The sequence below is a fragment of the Balaenoptera musculus genome, chromosome 9 (assembly GCF_009873245.2).
Source record: "Balaenoptera musculus isolate JJ_BM4_2016_0621 chromosome 9, mBalMus1.pri.v3, whole genome shotgun sequence".
NCBI lineage: Eukaryota > Metazoa > Chordata > Mammalia > Artiodactyla > Balaenopteridae > Balaenoptera > Balaenoptera musculus.
The window spans coordinates 101,235,047-101,256,640 of NC_045793.1; the positions used below are offsets into that span (position 1 = coordinate 101,235,047).

At 44.9% G+C, this 21,594-nt stretch overlaps 1 protein-coding gene across 4 annotated transcripts in view; it reads right to left on the bottom strand.

Moving 5' to 3' along the window:
- The window catches only part of EGFR (epidermal growth factor receptor), a 192,274-nt gene that overhangs the window by 57,789 nt on the left and 112,891 nt on the right, over nt 1-21,594 (bottom strand). For all 4 annotated transcript variants that reach the window (XR_005021163.1, XM_036862891.1, XM_036862890.1 and 1 more), the window contains exons 2-3: nt 3,587-3,738; nt 1,473-1,656 (exon numbers count right to left, since the gene is read on the bottom strand). Coding sequence is in view for 3 of the 4 variants with exons in the window: in XM_036862891.1 (XP_036718786.1) it covers nt 1,473-1,656; nt 3,587-3,738 (336 nt within the window). In the remaining variant the exon portion in view is untranslated. The remainder of the gene's footprint in view (nt 1-1,472; nt 1,657-3,586; nt 3,739-21,594) is intronic.

Genomic DNA, 21,594 nt, shown 5'->3' on the forward strand with positions numbered 1-21,594 from the left:
GACCAGGGGCCGGGAGAGCGCCAGCGGGGAGGCCGAGGGCCCGACAGAAGCCGCGGGCAGCAGAGGCGCACGTTAGTTATCAATAACAGTGTGTAATTCTCGCCCAGTAACCCACATTAGAGGATTATTTAATAACATTAAATAATCGGGATTGACACTACCCCAATACCAAGCGAAGAAACGGCTGCCCAGCGCTTTATCTGGAGCAATTCACTGAGTCTTCTCAGCCATCCTCGGAAGTCTGTCACCATCGTTCATCCCCATGTTTGAAGACACAGAGAACACGCTCCCGGGTGCCTGGCTGGTGAGCGATGGAGCCGGGGCTGGAACCCGACCGTCTGCTCCCACCCGCCTCTGCCTGTCGCCACGAGACAGCGACAGCGTGAGGCAGGATGGGCGTCCAGGCGGGCCGAGCACAACCGAGCACGGACAACACGACCCAGCGCCGGGGCTGCGCCCAGCAGGTGAGGGGGTGGGAAGCCCTAAGGCCGCCTCCTGAAGGCAGAGCCCAGGAGCCAACCTGGAGAGCAGACGTCGGGCTCCATGGGGCTTGGACGCTCAGGCATCCCAGCACCGCGGCCTGGGACCAGGCCCCTCCCCGCCCAGCACCCTCACCCTGTCGTGCATCCTCTGCTCTCATCCCCCATTTGGGGTCGGCCCCCTCGCTCGTCAGAGCTGCGTGGAAGATGCGAGGGCTCTGGGGGCACAGACTGGGTGGCCATCCCCGGCCATCTTTTCGCTCGTGTGGGACTTCAGGAGGGTTACTTTGCCACCATTTCTTTATCTGTAAAGTGGCAGAGCTACCACTTGCTTTCAAGGAAGGTTGTGGGCATTAGATGAAGTTACCAATTTAACACGGCTGGCACTGCACCTGCCGCGTGGTGAGGGCACGATCACTGTTACCTTCAATTTTTAAAAATCAACGTGACGTCTTTTCTTCATCTTCTGTAGTTTCCTCTCATAGAACTCACACAAGTGCCCTACTCACAAGAATTCAGACTTCTCCTGTAATACCTTTATTCCCTATCCTTAACTTAAAAATGGCTTTCCGGATAACAGCATTAATCTGGAAAACGTCTCAGATAAGGGTTGATTTTTTTCACGTTATGTCCCTTATACCTGAGGTCCAGGTAGTGAGACCGGCAGACTGCCTAAGCATTCCAGCTCCGGTCACCTGGTCATACTCTCTTTTTTTCCAGAACCTTTACCACTTTTTACAAACTCTCTGGATACTTTTCCATGAACCAGGGAGAACTGGTACTTGGCTTAAATCTTCCCTTCCCACCCCACCATCTACTATCTCCTTAGCAACTTCCACCTGCTGTATCTTGCCCATGGCTGGCACGCAAATACCTCTGTGTCTGATGAATAAAAGTCTTCTCTGAATGGAATTCAGAAAAGCACCAAGTCTGCTGAGTACCATCCGAGGTCACTCTCTGCCTTTACAGCCTCCCCATTCCCTGGCCTCTCACCCTGTAAGTTTCTCATGGGCAACTCCCTCAGTCCGGTTTTATTTGCACCGTAGTTGGATAAGACCGCTAAGGCATGGGTGTTTTCATAGAGCACATTTCCTCTGATGATCTGCAGCTTTTCCAAAGGAATCTTCTCCACTGTGTTGAGGGCAATGAGTACATAGCCAGCAACCTCCTGGATGGTCTAAGGAGATAAAACATAAACGTATTATTTCTCTTTTGAGGAACTCACGAATGCAAGATCTGAAATGGGTCCAGAGAGCCCAGGACACCTAGCTGGACAGGAGTGGTTGACAGATGCGAAGCATATAGGTGATTACCACTGGATCCCATGGGAGGTGACAGAATTTACAATGATTCCTGCATTTTTGCCTCTTGAGCTTGATAATAACAAAGGACCATGTGTATTACTTAGGAATGCTGTGACTTTCATTTTGCTTGCTGTTCAACACACTGAGATGAAAATGGAAATGTTTTATTAATTTATTTTCTATCTATCTTGCAGGTTTTCCTATTAAAAAAAAGACAGAGGTGAGGTGGGGATGGTGGTGTGCTGAATTGGGCGATTGGGATTGACATGTATACACTGATGTGTATAAAACTGATGCCTAATAAGAACCTGCAGTATAAAAAAACAAACAAAACAACTAATACTAAACTTTCATTGGGTTATTTGTATGGAAATATGTTAATATAAATGTTTCAGACATTACATGAAATTTCTAAAAATCTTATATTTGTATTTGTATGGAAATATGTATGGAAATATGTTAATATAAATGTTTCAGACGTTACATGAAATTTCTAAAAATCTTATATTTGTATTTGTATGGAAATATGTATGGAAATATGTTAATATAAATGTTTCAGACATTACATGAAATTTCTAAAAATCTTATATGTTCTGGTATAATGTTATAAGTAATAATCCTAGTTATTACTTTAAAATGTATATCTCAGAAATAACTAATTTTCTTGTCAACTGCATTATTATGAACTTTCATCAAATCTTTAACCGTGGTCATTTTAAAGTCTTTTGTCATTCACAGACAGTTCTGGGTGTATTCTGATGATTTTGCAAATATGTTCCTATAAAAGGGTTTCATCTTCAAGAAATTCATGGAAAAGTCTCTGACAAGTACAGGTTTCTGGTAACTGACTGTACTGCTGAACTGAATGAATAAGCATTTTCAGAACTCTAATGAAAAACTGATGAACTCATAAAAGTGCTAACAAAAGATCAAGATGAAAAAAAAAAATTAATTACATGGGACTGAGTGAACTGATGAGGATGAGTATAATTTTTGTGACTTTCTGTCTGAATTAAAAAAAAAAAAAAATCCCACAAGGACTCAGAGGCAAAGAATATACAAATCAATTTTCACTGCAAAGTAAAGGAGCTGTTACAGTGGAGGATTACTGGACTGAATGTCAATATTATGACATAGTATGAGTGTGTTTCATGTTTGGTAATTGCAATCATTGTTGCTTTTGTTGTGGTCATCCACGTACAATGCTTGGTGTCAGTCTATTTATCTCTTGTAAAAATAAAATACAGTGTGTGTGTGTGAAAAAAAAAAAAAAAAAAAAAAAAGACAAAAAACCCCAGAAGAAAACCAGTCAAATCCTAAGTTTACACCAAACTCAGAAGCCTTCAGGGCTGATTCCCATTGGCTCATTAGAGGTTACTGTGACACATCTGGGAATTTTGTGAATGAGCTGTTAAACTCTTGGTAGCTGGAAATCAACCATGGTGGGGGTATTTATACCAAGGAAATAGTCAAATGCTACAAAGCAGGAGTTTTTTTCTTTTTTCTTTTTCTAAAGAGCCAGTATGTCAGGATACCATGGCTGAAGTGACGGTTAAAAGATTAGTGTCCACGATGATAGTGGAATGCCAGGCTAATCTGTTTCTCTTTGTTGTTCTTTTATAGCTGTAACTTGACACTAGCTGGTAAAGTGGCCTTTTCATAAAACTTGCATGTGTAGGTCCCTAGGACTTATAATTGCCACAGCAAAAGTAAATACACTGCCAGTTAAATTCTGCCAAGGCCTTTATCTACTTATATTTACTTCTACTATATTTGGGTAAGAATCAAATTCATGGAACTAACCTTTAGGAAAGAAAGGTTGTAACTACTTTGCATGTAGGTAATTTCCAAATTCCCAAGGACAACCTCACAGTTATTGAACATCCTCTGGAGGCTCACAAAGTGGTCTTCAAAAGTGCCCAACTGGGTGAGCTTGTTACTTGTCCCTTGGCAAACTGGAAACAAGAGGAAAAAAGGTATCACATGAAATGCCAAGTAGAAGAGCAAAACTAAAATAAAACGATATTTGCAATCTTCAACTAACTGCACACTTCAGTGACTTATGACAGAAATTCTGATCAAAGTCCACTCAGGACAACTGTGACGAAAAATGTTTAAAAGTTTATATAAGGTGCAGTTCATTATAAGGACTAGTTCATCTCTATAATGCATGGAATTGTGTAAAACTGTTAAAAGTTCAAGGGGAAATAGATGGGAATTCTATGAAAATCTTTAAAACAGTCTATAAGAGCTTTAGTGAACAAAAAATACATATCATAATATGCAACTCAGCATTACAATGATGAGTTAACAACTATATAATGAACTTTTTACTTTGCAAAAAATAGCATGTCACATTATTACGTGCTCAAAGAATATTTACAAACATATTTTCTGACCATAACACTGTACAACCTAAAATCAATGACAAGAGTGTAAATTAAAACCCACTGGCTGGAGATGAAAAATATTCTAAACGAATGCACCAAAGAATAAAATCAAATACTATATAACATTTAGAAAATGATGACATGAAAACATATATTTAAAAAACACACTCAGCTCCTGAGAAACCAACATGCCTCTGTGTTTGCCCACACTCCAAGGAGCCCACCCACCCAGGCGCAGGTGCAAGGGTTTCGCATCCCCTGCCGGGATGCGGCCTTGGCACAGTTAACTCCCTGATGTTTTCAGGTATCAAACTTAATATAAGAAAACATTTAAAATTAGGGGACAAAGTTTGACTATGAAAATACATTTGGTAGTCTATCTTTAAAAGCAAAGGAGAGGATTATAATAAAGCCATGTTTATAAACCTAGCTCTTTGAACAACATGTACAGGCAAGCATAAGAAAACAAAGAGGTTCGGGGCTTTTGAAGCAGGGAGCTGTTGAGGGACTGTACTTTGAACCCAAATTATCATAAGTGAAGAAATATGGCCCCTGGCTTTGGAGGTTAGATTCAGACCAGGCCAGGCTCTTCCACGGATGCAATCTGCAACCAGGTGGTTGAGGACAGTACCAAGGCCAGAGTCAATATGCAGGGACTTCCTTCAGGAACTCTTGCCGAGTCTGCACTTCTCTTTGATAGGTCCTTTGTCCCCTCCCCACAGAAGTGTTCTGAAGAGGATCACCGTCTGCTCTTGCATTTTAGTGCCACAGCAGCGAGCACACGTTCAGATACCACACAATCAGTGCAAAGCATTTACACCAACAGTAAATATGAAGCAACCCTTACTTCCTCTTTAACTGTGTGGGGATTTCCCTCTTCTCCCCTTCTGTGGTCTCATTCAAATCTGGTGGTAGAGAGAACGTTCACACGGGAACTGCGACGGCCCACAAGACAGAGCCCCCCCAGCACTGGCTCCAGGGCACAGTGATTCCATCACTCTTCCAACCATAACACGGGACGGACCCAACATCTCTGGCTGTTTTCACCCAGGAGTGTGGACCGCTCTGACGGCAACCTCAAGTTGGAACCGCTGTACACAGTTGGCTGCAATGCATGTGGACGGGGCCAGACTGATTTCCCAATTCTAAGGTCCTTAAAGATGCCACCACCAATGGAGGTACAGGGTTTTGACGATAAAGGGTGACCTTTCCGTCGGCACACCTTGGAACAAAAGCTGCCTTCCAGCTGACAGACCATGGTCTCTAAATTTCAGCCTAACTGGTCAGCTCTGGTCTAGGGAGCCCCAAGTATTGATCATGCCCTTCACACCAGCCGGGTGACCAGTACTGACTAGAACGGGGTGTTGGAGCACATTTCTGAAGCGTTTCTTCTGTACACAGAAGGATGAAAACAATCACAGCTACTTTCATTTTAAAGGATCAGGGGTACTAGCTTGTAAATTTCTCTTGGCTGAACCAAAGAATTTTTATTATTAAGTCACGCAAAAGTGACTTTCATCAGTAGAAAAGGAAAACATGCCATGTCAGTTTAGCCTGTTATAGAAGAAAATAATTGCAAAAAGACTGTACTTGTGTTGTCATTCACTCCTTCAAAAAGTGCTGAATGAGTATTTATTTGATGAATACCTACTATGACCCTTCACTGTTTACAATTAGTATGAATTACTTTTACATTCATAAAAGATCCTGTATCTGGAAGACAATAGCAACATTACACATTATTGATATGAAGGTTAATTTGTAAAACATTTTGAGAAGCAACTGGACAACCTGTGTAAACAAATAAATATGCTTAAATTCCATGTCATGATGAGTCCACTTTGGAAAACCTATTTTGAGGAAATAGACCTAAACTGTCAGGCAAGATGTTGATTTATTTTTTAATAATGGCAAAAAATTGTCCAACTGTCCAACATGTTTATCCTAGAGAAAAAGCAGTTGACACACTATTTGATTCAGCTTAAGGCAAGTCCATCTTGAGTTCTATTCTGGGGTTAATTACTAAAGTATCAAAAGAAAATTTTACAAGGCTGTTTCTTCTGAGGCTTCCCCTGTCATATGCCCAAAAGGAGACAGCAAATCTAGAGTGAGGATGGGAATGGCCTGGCCTAGGTTTCTTGCCTGAACAAAGTATAATCTTGGTTCCATCTTTATACCAAATATCTCATGTTATGTAATATAAAGTGGTGAGAAAATTTAACTGTGAGGCTGTTGAATCAGTAATATTAAAAAGTAAAAATCACTAACTAGTGAGGCAGATTTAAGACAAAACTGCAAGAGTGAGAGCCCTTAGCTCAGCCAGGAGAAAGTTTCTTGGTCAGCCCTTCTTCCTTATGCAACACTGAATGACTTCCCCGAGCTCTACGCCACGCTTTCCTCAAGTACAGACTTGGTGAAAACAATCCTGGCCTCCCAGAATTGTTCTGAGGATTGAATGAACACAAAAGCTTCAACTTTCTTTTGTTACAGCTAACTACTGGGAACTGTGACAGGTGTTTGACATAAGGTGCCTCTGGACAGGCATTGGGGACCTCTGTGGACGTGTCCTCGTCCTAAGGTGCTGTCTGAACTGGGCATGTTTGGATCTGCCGATTGGCTTACTCAAATACTGCGCATTAAACAGTTACTTTATGCTTTGTCTGAAGAATATTTATCCAATCATAAGAAGAAAGAAAAAGAAATACATTGTACTTTAAGAATTTCATTAAAATATGCATTTAGGCATATTTAAGCAATTTATTCAAAGAGAAATTTAGTATTACCTTAGGGCTATGAAGTCGAAAACCAGACAATTAAAAGTGTTTGTGTCAAGCTCCGTACAGCATACTAGGGATTTGCTCTCCCTCCTGCAAATGTGAAGACAAATCCTACTGAACCAAGAGCAGCAGGGCCTGCAAAGCACTTAGCTTTTCACCTTCACAGTTTATTACGACGATTCATAAATGGACAGAAGAGCTAAAAGAATTGTACTGTGAACATCCTTAAAGTAGCATTTTACTACGTTTACTTTATCATGTATCTATCCATCTCATTTTTTTGATGCATTTTAAAGTAAGGTACAGATATCAGTACCCTTCACCCTGACATGCCACTGATTACAGTTCAAGATGAGTAGACAGCTGTTGTTGAGGTAACGTCACAAACTGTGAGATAATCAGTCTTAAGTGTAGCATTGATGAGTTTCAACAAATGCATGCATCCGTGTAACTTGTTACCCCTGGAACATCACGGTTACCCTAGGAGCTCCCTCACGGCCCCGCCCAGACAATCCCTGCCCCAGACACCACACAGCGCGATTTGTTTTCACTTAGAATAGTTCTGCCTGTCTGGGGACCTCGTGCTCCTGGAATCACCCAGCACCGTCCTTTGGTGTCAGGTCCCCCGCACAGCAGGCGTTTCTGAGATTCATCCTGGGGCTGGGCTTCACGTGGCTTCCAGGGAGTCTTATGGGAAGTTATCTACGTATTACACTTGGACAGTGAGGGTTGATCCAGAGTCAGGCTGTTCTTTTTCTCAAGAACCCCCCCCAAATTATCTTAACTGAAAATAAAACAATCTGCCTCCTTTAAGTCTTGAGATACCCCTGATGTGAGTGGGAGAGCCTGTGGCCTTCCTGTGTCATTGTGGGAGTGGGCCCTTCTCTTTGCCCACAAGCCTGGGCAAATCTGTATGGCTGATTAAGACACAACATGAAAACAGGTTTCTCCAGCTTTCTCCAACTCCACTTAGACACTTGTGGAATTGCCTAAGTAAACTCATAATTGTTTTAATTTGTTTTCTCTACACTTCAACGGCAACCAAAGTCATTGGGTTCTTGCCAATCTATCCCCTTCTCCGAAGTTGTCTGTTTTGATTGTTACCCCGTTTTCCACAGAGCACCTCATTTTGAAGCAGAAATCACATTGCACTGCTCTTGGTTTGAACGATCCAGGTTTCCCAGTATCATCAGAACACGGGACGGGCCCCTGCCCTCGGCCTCCCCACCTCCTCTCAGACTCCTTCCCCCGTCCACTGGCCCAGCCACATACGTTCTCCCCGGACACACACCCCCGCCGCCGTTTCTCCCCGGCGCCAGGTTCCTGCTCCCTTCAGGGCTGTTCCATCTGCTTGGAAGGCTCTTCCCTTTCTCCCCAGCTCTTTGCATCTTTGTCTCCCTTTTTATCACTGAGATTCCAACTCACTGGACATGATATCCCTTCAGAAAAGCCCCTCTGGAACCAGAACAGCTTAAGTCCCCACCATTGCATTCTATCACATTCTCCTGATTTCTTTTCTTCTTAGCATTTATCACTACTTAAAATTATTATTTGTTTATGCAAATACACACACAGAATGGGGAGAGGTGGAATATGTACAGATATATCTCGCTGGACTGACCGCTGGGATGTGAATACACATGTTGCGTTTACATTTTAGACGTGGAAGCAATGGGTCAATGGTGGCCATGTGACCAAAGTCTTGGATGACTTGACCTGAGTCCCTCTGCCTTTCCTGTTTCCGTGTGTCTGGTGGTGGAGGAGGAGGAGGACGCAGGATGTCTCAGAAGAGCGCCAGTGCTCACAACTTTCCGGAGGGTTATCGTAAAATCTTTCTAGGCTAGGTAACATCTTTGATTAAGCTTTAAAAGCCAGAGGAAGATTCTGCCCACTTTCATCCTGAAAAGGTTTAAGGAAATCTCAAATAAGATATTTACATAATGGATTTAAAAATAAATAAGGAAAAGATACTCAGAGTTTGCCAGAGGTTTCGTCGTATCAGGATTTATCATTTCTTTTGCCTTACTGAAACTGTATTATGGTGGCAATTTCAAAATGTGTATGTATATACATTTCAACTATCCAAAAATGCACAGAAATATGACAGGAAGAAAATACACCAAATGCTGTTAACAATAGTCTTTTATGAATAGTGGGATTCTGGGTGTTTTTCTTATTTCCTCCTTATAGTTTCTCCATTTTTCAAATTTTCTACAGTGACCATATATTTCTTTATAATAAAACATTATCGAGGAGATAATTTACAAAAATCTGTGTTGAACAAGGCCAAAAGAAGGACATTTTTAATAAAATACACTTCACAAAAATGGAGAAATGATTTTCAAAGTTTTGCATGTTAAATGGCTTTATGAAAGTGGTTTAAAAATTAGAAATAACTGAATGAAGTACTGTATATAGAAAGTGTTAGAAGGGCGAGTAAACTGCAGCTTATGCATGTCAGTGTTGTTCAGAACAGCTGCATATGGCAGCCCCTGGGAAACGCCATGCATTGCACACACATGGTTTCTCCTCAGATGAGGACAGAACTGAAGAGTTCCCAAGTTCCATTTTCTTCCTGATCTATCAATACATTTTTCCATTTCAGGGAGCAGACAGTAAGTTTATTCTATAGAAAAATGTTATAAATTGTGATTACGGCACCAGACTAGCCTGTGAAACTTATTTAATCCACACAACAGTTTGTAGGAAACTAGATCTACAGTTCAGTTATAATGAAATAATTGGGAAAATAATAAGAGTAAATACAAAATAGTGTTTAAATTTTCACTGTTGTTTAATCAAAGGTTTTGTGGAAGGGGAAAAGTCTCATTATAATTTTGAAAAAGATTTTTCTTTATTTTCCAAAACTTTATATTTTATCAGTAGTTCCTTATTTTATCATATTTGATTTCATAACTAATAAATAGTTCTCAGTTTGTAGGCATCCAAAGATTGTTGTCAAACTGAATTTCAATCTACACTGCAACTTGTAATATGCACATGTAGTACTCAAAAAGTCCTCTTAAATACTTGATAATCTGCCATGTGCATTATAATATGCCTACTGGACTAAACATGCCAAGCCTCGGCACGTCCAACACGTTTGCAAACTCAGGTAACTCTAAGTTAACAAGCAGAAGACTTTAAAATTACACCTATTTTATTTTTGAGTAGGGGCACAGAATACCAAAACTGGTTGATTTCCTTCCCCATGATTCTCCTCCTAGCCGTTAAAATAAGCTCAAGCCCAGTTTATGACTTTTAAAAAATATACTGCGTTAGGACACCTGTGCATATTGTATCCACTTTCTTGGGAGTTAACTGAAGTTTATGAATCCTGGGAAGGCCAGTTCTGGGAGGGATTGCGGAAGGTTTCCAGGGACCGCATCAAACATCTGCCCTATCAGTGTGAAGATTGTGATGTATTGTTATGGGATGATCTCCAGCCAGTTATCGCAACTCTCTGGGTCTCGGTGTTCTCACTGGTTAAAATCAGACCAGCTTGATGCATTGGACAGGGTAGTTGTGGGAAGTAGTGAGATCGTGGACATGAACGTGCTTCATAAATCACAAATCTCTCTAAATACAAATCATGTCTGACACTACGGCTTCACCATAGCAGTATTCACAGTAGCCAAAACACTGCAGTCTATTTCTGCCTATGTGTCTTCAAGGATACCAGCAAACTATCCCCCCGCTTAACCGCCCAGGATTTCTTTCTTTTTTTTTTTTTTTTTAAGATTTTTAGAAATGTCATGTAATGTCTGAAACATTTATATTAACATATTTCCATACAAGGATTAAGAAAGGATTTCTTTCTTTTTTTTTTTTTTTTTTTTTAATTTTTTTTTTTTTTTTTTTTATGGTTTTTTTGGGTCTTCGTTTCTGTGCGAGGGCTTTCTCTAGTTGCGGCAAGCGGGGACCACTCTTCATCGCGGTGCGCGGGCCTCTTCACCATCGCGGCATCTCCTGTTGCGGAGCACAGGCTCCAGACGCGCACAGGCTCCAGAAGCGCAGGCTCAGTAATTGTGGCTCACGGGCCCAGCCGCTCCGCGGCATGTGGGATCTTCCCAGACCAGGGCTCGAACCCGTGTCCCCTGCATTGGCAGGCAGACTCTCAACCACTGCGCCACCAGGGAAGCCCCAAGGATTTCTTTCTTAAATGCACTCAACAGAATTTGATGAGTTGTGTTGAAATTTGGGATGCTTTAAAATTCTGAAATTAAAGACATCACTTTTCATTTTTATAGGATGCTGTCCAGTCCAGAGAATGGTCCTGACAACGGAAATGAAAAATCTTGAACCACAGGGCTGGCCATCAGCTCCATTTGTATAGGTAGTTGAATGGCTGGTAGATCAGAAATGAATTTTACCTAGTTTGGACCATCAGGAATGGATTTGGACCGGAGGAGATGTCAGAAAGCCATACTGATCTTTTTTATTCATTCAGTCCAATAAATCTCTTTCGAGTACTTGGCAACACGTTCTGTCTCTGGTCATCTGTATTTTAAATACACGGACACGTACTGAATGAAAATTCATGGATAGATGAATGATACATATCAGGTTATACATCAGAATCTATATCAGGTAACACAGAACTAGACCTCTATGGGACTGGAGTGCTCCTTGATGGAATGCTGAATGCTGAGCAGGGTGCACTGAGGAAAGGACAGGATGCTGGATTTGGTTTAAGATCTCTCTGTGTGAAAATATACCAAGAGTGAATTTAGTGAGTCTGGTTGTTCCTTTCTAGATATATTGTGAGTAAGCGCCTCCTCTCGACCCGGGTTCTGTTTTTCTAATCTCCTAGCTGGGGACTATTGCTTACTCATGCTCAGGGCTCTCTCTCTGCACACAGGCATACTTCTGAAGTGAGTAATGCCACTTCCCTTCCAAAGGTCCGCTGGCCAAACCACTGCTTGGATGCTTTGCCTGCACTGCGATTTTGGTGCTTCTGACCTATTTCTTCAGAGCCCTGTTGCGTTCTCAGGTGATGACTTCAGCCCGACCGGTGTGGGGCAGCACAGAGTCCACGATAAGATTAGTACTTGACACTGCACAGTTGCAATGACAGTCTGCAAAGCTCTTCCTCAAGAAGGCGACCGCGGAGACCTGCCTGTCACCTGGACGAGGAAGGGCTGGTTACCCTCTCTCACCGCCGAAGCACCCACTGGAATGGGACGGTCTGCCCATCTGAAAGCTACGAGACTTGAAAGAACAGGGCAGGACAGGGGGCGGGCCGGGGTGGTAAAGGGGACACGGATGGTTAGCACAGAGGAAAGCCCAGAGGAGGGCTGGTTAAGGAAGTGGGAAATGTGAAATCCCAGACGGGGTTGGTGTCAAAGACCACTGCTTGAAACCAGGGTCAAAGCGTGGCTTGATGGTTCAGAGTCTGACTTAGGACTGCCCGCTGTCCCTCCCCACCTTTCACCTCTGACTCGGCCTGACCCTCTTCGGCAGAGACCTGGTGAGCTGAAGGCAGCAGGAAGGTTGTGGCGAGCTCACAATCGGTGTCATTCCCAGCAAGGTGGCGCGGAGGTACAGCGGGGCAAGGCTGACACGTCCCCGCCCGACTCACATCCCTTCTGCTTTCCATTCTGCTCAGGCCTGCACGACTCCCTCTAGTGACAAAGGCTGGGCAACACGCCCCACAGTGGGAGCTGCCCCTCTGGAACTCATCCCAGCCCGGCCTAGGAGCGCCCTGGCCTGGGGAGCCATCATCGCCTTGGGGGTCGCCGGCCACCGCGTGAGGGTTTGTTCCCTCTTGCTCTGTGGTCTGCACCAGGGCCACGAGGGCTGTCTGTTCTTCTGATCATTCACTTCTTCAACGAAAACATATTTCATATTTAATAAAATGGTTCTACAGCCGTTGCCAGGAATGAATCCAAAGTGCTCACTGCCCCGAAGAAATGAATTCGTCCTTTGGGGAGGTGACTTTACATATGAAATAGTCACAGGACATCCCACAGCCAAGCGGTGCAGAGACGCTAAAGGAACCCAGGCCGGCAAGAGGAGAAGTCGCCGACCGCGAGCTACCCGGGAACGCTCCCCGCACTCCTCACTGTCAAGCAAATGAGGCCACGCTACCCCACGTTCCCATAAAGAACAGGCTGCCTACAAGTGCCGGCTGTCGGGCTTGGTGACCTCACTGTACCCAGTCACACCATTTGCTACACGAAGAAAATAAGGTTCCTTCCATCTCTCCTTCCCCCCCTGCATTCCCCTCCTCTGGGCCACCTGGGGATACAAGTGATCCTTCCTGGGTTCTTGATAGTTATCTCTAAGAATCACTTCTCCATGCATTCTTCTTATTGAAGGAAATTCTGGAAAAGATTTGTAATTTGCAAGGAAATAAAAGATTTCCAATCCACAACGGGGGCTAAGGACCTTTCTGGCAAGTATTTACTTCCCTGCAGAAGCACTGTGTTTGGGTGCTATGTGGTTGTGCATGCCTACCCTCCACCCCAAGATGGTTTGAATGTCCTTTTAAATGTGTTCATCTATTATCACTCATGTTTTAAAGAAATCAGTCTCTAGTGCACAATGGTGTTTCAAGGTCACCTCTCTGAACATACACACATTTAAGTTGGTTTACTCGTGAGCGTCAGAAAAAAACCCAAACACACAAGTAGCCACTACCCCCCACCAAAACGAAAAACAAAACACAAAAACCCAAAGCAAATGACAACAACAAAAATCCAAACAAGGGAGTAATCACTAAGACACCGGGAGAGGCCATGACACCAGTGTTTTCTTCTGAAAACCAAGAGGCTCCCAGCACCCCTCCCTTTGCTCCCTGGGCAGCACGGGCCACCGTAAGGCTAGGTCTAGTTCCTCAGCTGGCCCGTGGTGTTTGGGATCCGCCCGGCCTTTGCCGTGTGAAGACTGCCAAAGGCGGCCTTTGCAGAACCGCAGGAAAGCCCAGAGGAGACGACACGCAGGAGGTCACAGAGGACCTCTGACACTCCTGCGGGGGAACCCACAGGAACGAGGAGCAGGGGAAGGAAGCAGAGGTGCAGAAGGAGGCTGGTCTACGGGGGGTGCTGCTTGGGAAAGCGTGGATTGTTGGGGGGGAGTGCGGAGGGGACAAAGCTAGCACGGCTGAGAATTCTAGGCCGCTTCTCGAGTCTGAGCTTGCACTGTGCTGCTTCAGGCTGGAATCGCTCTCTGCGGGGGAGTCATTGTATCCTTTTTGCTGCTGGGAACAAATCAGAAGCCGTGAAAGGAGAAAAGTAATCTCCCTAAAAAGGTGATGGGCTTGATTTCACCCACCAGCAGAGTCTGCCGCTTGCTTTTTTTTTTTTTTAAAGTTACTGAAACATGTCAGGTCCTCAGCACAACTATTTGAGCCAGTGCTTCATACTCAGGTCATGAAGGATTTGAAAAGTCAGAAAAGGGGCAAGTTAAACACCACCGCCTCCCCCCCACCCCCCACCGCCACCGCCGCCATTCTGACTACAGAACAATAGCATGCGGCTTTTACAATGACTTGTCAATGACCAATGGCCTTGGAGCCACAGGGGCTGGATAAGAACTCTGGCCCCACCGCTGCGGAGGTCACTTCTCCGTCACATTGAGGCTCCTTTTCTTCACCTATAAAATAGGGGCTCTTGGGAGGATTCAGTGACACATGGTAGGCTCAGTAAATATTTACTACGACTTGAATCTGAGTTAAATCTGGACCGGGTCCAGTCGAATGAATTGTTTCCTTCCTTCCAAGCACTCCCAGAGGCTGACCCCTCTGCCCTCTGCTCACGTGGCTGTCTGTGGCCTGGTGAGCAGCCGTGGCTCCTGTACTGAGGGAAGGAGCAGTGACCTTCCTGACCACAGCTGACCGGCCACGGGGACGAGCCCAGGGCTTGAAAGCGGGGGCATCTGGGCCTGTATCTGACCAGGGGGTCTGTGCCCGGCACTGAAGGCTGAGGAGGCCACACCTACTGTGTGCCTTTTAGAAGAATTCCCTGAGGAGAGCTCCAGCTTTCTGCTCAGAACATTCTCTCCCGTTGTTATTTTTCATTTAGAAGAAAGCCTCGCCTGACCCTTTGTGGTGGTTTTGTAAGTGCAGTTGGATTTGTGTGCTGTGTGTATGCGCATGTTTTTAATTAACGCTTGTTTTAAAATGAACAATTTTTTCACTTACTCCTACTTAATTTAAATATTCCTTTTAAGTTTCATTTAAAAATGGTCCCAGCGGTGGAGGCCTGCAGCCTCTCTTTCCTTGGTTTGCAGTTTGACCCAAAGCCCACCCCAATTCCTGGGCTCAGTGACTAGGAAATACTGACTCAGAAATCACTAAAAACTTCTAAGTTAACTAAGAAGAAGCCTGAGCCAACTTTCTGCCACAGAAGAATCTTGATTTTGCTCAGATACTACTGTTTCTAGAACATATAAGCTCTCCACGAGGAGCTAGCAATTCAAGGTAATAGTTTTCCTACGGAACCATCTGCTATTAGATGGGTCACGTGCCTGGAAAAATGCATGAACGAGTGATGCCAGCCAGAGCTGCCTCTCACCCTGCAGGTCTGAGTCCAGAAAATACAGTCTGAAGCATCCTGTATGCTGGTCTACAGCAGGGGCTGGCAAACTTTTTCTGAAAACAGCCAGAGTAAATATTTCTGGGTTTGCAGATGACAGGGCCTCTGTCCCAACCCTCAGCCCTGCTGTGGCCCAAAGACAGCCACAGACAACAAGCAATGCCAGCCAGGCCCCACCGTGCGCCAATAAAACTTTATTCGCAAAACAGGCAGCAGCTGGATTTGGCCCCTGGGCTGTACTTTGCCGATCTCTGCTTTAGAGGAAGGCCTGACAGAAGGTGGGGAAGCACGTGATTAGAATTCCCTCTATTCTGTACTTTCTAGAAGATAAACCTGGTTAAAGTGAGTCATTTTGCTCCAAGGCCAAACTCCAGAAGGGTTTTCTTAGGGTTAAGCTCTTCCTATTTTATCCTCAGCTAAATAGAGGAATTGAAGATATACGGTACTAAGAACTTATAAGGAAGTGCGGGGCTGGAAGCTGTCATTTAAGTGTTTGGGGCAGTGAGGTTACGGTTCTGTGCGAAGCTACGTCATCTACTCTTAGAACTGGACATCAGCAAGAGGGAGGGGATATGGGGATAGATGTATATGTAGAGCTGATTCACTTTGTTGGTTTTTTTTTTTAATAAATTTATTTATTTTTGGCTGAATTGGGTTTTTGTTGCTGTGCACGGGCTTTCTCTAGTTGTGGCGAGCTGGGGCTACTCTTCGTTGCGGTGCGTGGGCTTCTCATTGTGGTGGCTTCTCTTGTTGCGGAGCACGGGCTCTAGGCGCGCGGGCTTCAGGAGTTGTGCCTCGCGGGCTCTAGAGCGCAGGCTCAGTAGTTGTGGCGCACGGGCTTAGTTGCTCCGCGACATGTGGGATCTTCCCGGACCAGGGCTCGAACCCGTGTCCCCTGCATTGGCAGGCGGATTCTTAACCACTGCGCCACCAGGGAAGCCCTGATTCACTTTGTTATACAGCAGAAACTAACACACCATTGTAAAGCAACTATACTCCGATAAAGATGTTAAAAAAAAAAAAAAAAAAAAAGAACTGGACATCCAACTCCAAATCCAGGAATCCTGGCTTCCCATATTCACGACAAATGGTTATCAAGTCCTGATGGGCCTTCCGCGTGACTAAGAGTTTTAATCTTGCTAAGAGTTTGCGTAGCAGCCCACTCCTGACTTACAGCTCTATGCCAGAATTATTCCTTACACTGATGTGAAGCTAGACCCATGATAATTTCCTCTGACTTAACACAGATGCAACCGGCCCTGCAGATACTGAAGACAACAGCAGTCTCTCACTGCTGTTCTCACCGCAGTGCTTTCCCCACCCCGACTCCACCTCCGAAGCGCTCTTGGGAGTTCCACGTGTGTGGTCTCCCTTCACAGCTACACCCTCCAGAGAGGCTGCCCCATCAGCCTCCTCCTCCTGGTTCCTCAGCCCCGGCTGCCTCTCATGGATGTGCACTTGCTCATACTTGGGTGGTGAAAGCGTTCTGTTGTTTCACAGCACATCCTGTCTCTTTAAAGAATAATATATCACCTGAGAACGACAGCAAACATGCCGTTTCCTTTGGCTTCCCTTTAGCTTATTACACTGAGAAATTCAGCAAGCAATAAGGGATGAATAAATACTGCTAAATTACCAAAATATCTGTACTAACATCATATATGAGTTTTCAGCAGACTTGATTCACCTCTTTAAGTTTAATCACTAAAATGGCAGTTGAGCAATGAAAATGGAATCTCCACTGCATCTATTAATAGTAGGGCTGACCGTAAATTCCTCTCAGGCTTGGATGAGGAAGTATTTTTCCTTGCTCGGGTCTCTCTTAGGTTTTACTTTCTATTACATCCTCCTGGCCTAATGGAATTGGATTTGCTACTGACTGCAGGTACAGAATTCTGTTGTTGAAAGCCCACTTTCTGACTGAATGTATTTGGGATTTAACCAGAGAGACGTCTTCCAAAAACATGGTCTGTTAGAATAACAGACAAGAAAACTTATCATTGCCATCCTTGCTGCGTTATTAATTATTACCCAAGGGAATACATAAAAATAACTCACACAGGGGATTCACAAAACATACTTCATGTCTTCTCTTGAAAAAATTCCTACCTTCGACTTCTCTCTTCTGCTTTTCTCTTGCTCACAGAAGACATTTTGTAATTCTCTTCCTTGCTCGGCTTTCTAAAATAGCCTTCATTTAAGCTCAATGACCAAGGTGAAACTGCTCCACCATGAAAATAATTCTAGGCCAAAGGATCCTGGAGTGGGGTTTCCTTATCTGTTAGTGGGAAACTATTTGAATTTTTTCCCCTTGGGGATAATCGGAGACTAATCTCCAGGAGCCACATATGCGGCTTTTGATCATTGTTAGTGTCTTTCAAAATGCAGGTACCGTAAGTGAAGTTACAAGGCTTCACCAAGATGGCCTCCACCTATGTGCTTGTGACTCTGAGTCTAAGAGACTCCTGGTGGTTAAGGGAGAGCAGTGGAGTGATGGGGCTGGAGCCAATTACCTGGGTCTGGAAAACCACCGCAAGTGAAAGCTGCTGACCCGCCCTATATGTCTTAAGTACCAAATTCAGGCTCAACAATTCACTCCAGGAGATGGGAAAACTTTTTATTTGTTCTTGTGCCAGCCCCAGATTCTTGGGCTGTCCCATTCAATCCGACAGAACATGCTGACAGAGATAAAGTCATTCCTGGCAACCTGGGGCCCTGCAGGTCCCTGCAAGGCCAGTGCTGTGTGAGGATGGTGTCCAAGGTCTTTTAAAATGGCCGGGGGGCCTAGGTGCAATGGACATATTTCAGTAAGTTGGTAATGTGTAACCTAAAGTACTTTTTGGGTTTGTTTATTTTTTGCTTTTTAAGCTGACTATCTGGTTATTGAGGCCAGTAACCAGAGAAGTGAAAAACTGTTAAGTGTGTGCTTTATGTTTTGAGGACTCATCATTAAGCTGTTTATTCTGGCACATTGTCAAATCTGCAGAAAGGGGCTGGTGGCAGCAGAAGGGGTTACCCAGTGGGGCTGTAGGAATGCCTCCAGTGGACCAATTTCTACCCTGTGGAATGGCCATGCAAACCAGACTTTTCTCCTTGAAGCCGAGAAAGTTTCCTACACAAACATTTCTTTGTAAGCTCAATTAACTTTTACAATAATTTGTGCTTTTAGTTTAAGAACTACAGATGTTGTGTGGGTGTTGGTGAGGGGGTGGGAATGAGAGGGTAAAGGAGCAAGGATATAGATCCTCCCCCTTTGGAAAATGCCGTAACACTTCCTTTCATGGAAAAAGCACATCAGGTTTTAGAATTACTAAAAAATTTGAATCGTTTGTAGGACGATGAGAGAAAGCCATAGCTCTTTGGTTTGGGGGAGGCCAGACTGGGCCACCTCCCAGCGTCCCGCCCTCCTAATGAGACCCAGATCTTTGTGGCATGATTATCTGGAACTGTAATTTTTATGTGGGAAACAGTCCAAAAGTTGGGGTAGCAGAACCTAGCCATTCATCAAATGCTAGCTCAATTTGCAAAAGACATACAAAACCAAAAATATTAAATAGCAATTGGGAGCAAGTATTAATGTGCTAAGGGACAGGGGAACTCTTATTAACTAGATAATAATTTAATTTTCACTGGGGAATGGTTTTTACCACTAGAAATACACATGCATTCCCCCCCCCCCCAAGTCTAGTCACTTCTTATTTAGTGTTGATTTTAGGTTAAAAGGGGGTGTTTGGGTGTTACTGGATGTTTGTGGCTGTTTCATAGGACAATTCCTAAGTCAATTCTATACCCCAAATCCCACAATACTTTACATATAATGAATGTTACATTCATTATACCCTCATCCACTTACAAATAGAATTACATTTACAAAACGCTTTATACTTCACACTTGCAAATAATCTCAACTTTCTAATTCATCTCTACCTAATACTTAAGCTATTAAAGAAAATCAACCTAATAAGGAAACTACTGAGAATCTAGCCCACTAGGATGAAAGCCCCTTGTGACCACCACACCCCGCTTTGCGAAGGCAGCGCGGGGACCGCTTCCCTCCAGCGTTTGTACAGCAGATGCCCACTGGACACCTGACCACCGTGTGCAGGGACCAGCGCAGAGGTTGCCTGTGGTGAATGCTCCTGTCTGAGTGCGAGGATTCCAGCTCCGATGCCTGCCTTTGAGCCAGCTCTGAGGGGACCGGTGGGGTCACCCCAGGCAAATCACTCCTGGCTCAGCCTCGCTTTCCCTCCTCTGTAAAATGGGGGTAAAAGTGCCACCCTCTTGGGGTCGGTGTGAGGACGAAATCGTTAGCATCTGCAAGACCGTGTCTGCTCACGGAGGCCATCGCCGTTACCGCTGTCATCACCACTGTCACTGCAGCGTCCGTGTGTGTCAGGCACGCGTGAGGTCCGGGCACACGGCTGAGATAGGTCTGGCACTGTTCCTGCCTCGTGAAGCTTGCACTCCAGTGGGGAGACAGACAGCCACCAAATCATGGATCAGTTCGGTGCTGCAGCGTGGCTGGGAGCGTGGCTGGGGGAGGGTGTAGAGGGTCGACCCTGACGCAGTCAGAGCGGCCCTGGCAGGATTCCCTGAGCTACGGCCACACAGCTGAGCTCTTAAGGACAAGAGGAGCTTGGCCAAGTGCGGGGAAGGGCTCGGGGGGGCTTTCTTGCAGCAGGAGCTGCGACTGGGGAAGGCTCCCTGGCAGGACGTGAGTCTAGCAGAGATGCAGCCCAGAGAGCAGCGAAAGGGGAGGCAGGGGGGCCGCCGAAGGGCTTGCTGCTGAGGACTTTCCGTTCCATTTTAAAGGCACGAAAAGCCACCGACAGGTTTCAAACAAGGAGGAACGTGCTCAGATTTGTGTTTAAAAAATACCTGCTGTGGGAGATCAGCTCGGTGCTGTGTGACCACCTAGAGGGGTGGGATAGGGAGGGTGGGAGGGAGGGAGACGCAAGAGGGAGGGGATACGGGGATGTATGTAAATGTAGAGCTGATTCACTTTGTTATACAGCAGCAACTAGCACAACAATGTAAAGCAATTATACTCCAATAAAGATGTTAAGAAAAGAAAAAGCTGCTGCTTTTTGGAGCAGGACCTAGATGGTGCCCCGAAGAGGGCGTGTCCGTACGAGGTCCTGTGGGAGGGGATGCTCTGTGCCAACATCCTGGTGTTGCAAGATGCCCCACTGGGGAAACTACATAAAAGGTTGCACGGGGCTTCTCGGTGCCAGTTCTTACAACATGTGAGTTTCCACTTTTCCCAAAATAAGAAGTTTAATTGCGTTACTTTTTCAGAAGCACAAGCTGTAAGGCAGAAGTCTGGCAGGAACTGTCATCCTTAGAATGTGTCAGCTGTCGGAAGAGCCAAAGCCCTAGGCTGGAACCCAGTGCTGGGGGCAATGAGCCTGGCTTCTGGCGGTGCCCTGGTGACAGCGGACTCTTCACCTCTAAGTGGGATATCAATAGCTTGTAATTTTCAAACGCTGCGATTTTTTCTTGTAAAGAGGAAAGCCATTATTTTTTTTAAAAGACTACCATATCTTTTTTTATTTTTTTAATTGGAGTATAGCTGCTTTACAATGTTGTGTTAGTTTCTGCTGTACAACGAAGTGAATCAGCAACATGTATACATAGATCCCCTCTTTTTTGGATTTCCTGCCCATTTAGGTCACCACAGAGCATTAAGTAGAGTTCCTGTGCTACACAAGCATGCGGTCTCTACGGGGCACAAGAATTATGTTTCTCTATGCCATGTCGCACCTTTGTAAAATTAAATAATCCCCCTCTTCTAACTTAAACAAAAGGCCCTACTGTCCTGTGGAGAAGGGCCCAGAAGACCTCCAGAGCAGTGTGGGGAGACCAGTTAGGCAGTTGCAGAACAGTCTAGAGCCTCAAGGCACAGAGTGGGGTCTGCAGACTGACAGCGTTGGCCTCGCCTGGGAGAGCCTGTTAGAAATGAAGAGTCCTGGGCCCATCGCAGACTCACAGAATCAGAACGTGCATCTTAACCAGGTCTCTAGGAGACGCCCCTGCACTGAGCTTTCCGAGCCCGGCACTAGCATGGTGGCAGGGTCACGGGCAACCCCGACAGGTGTTAAGGAGTT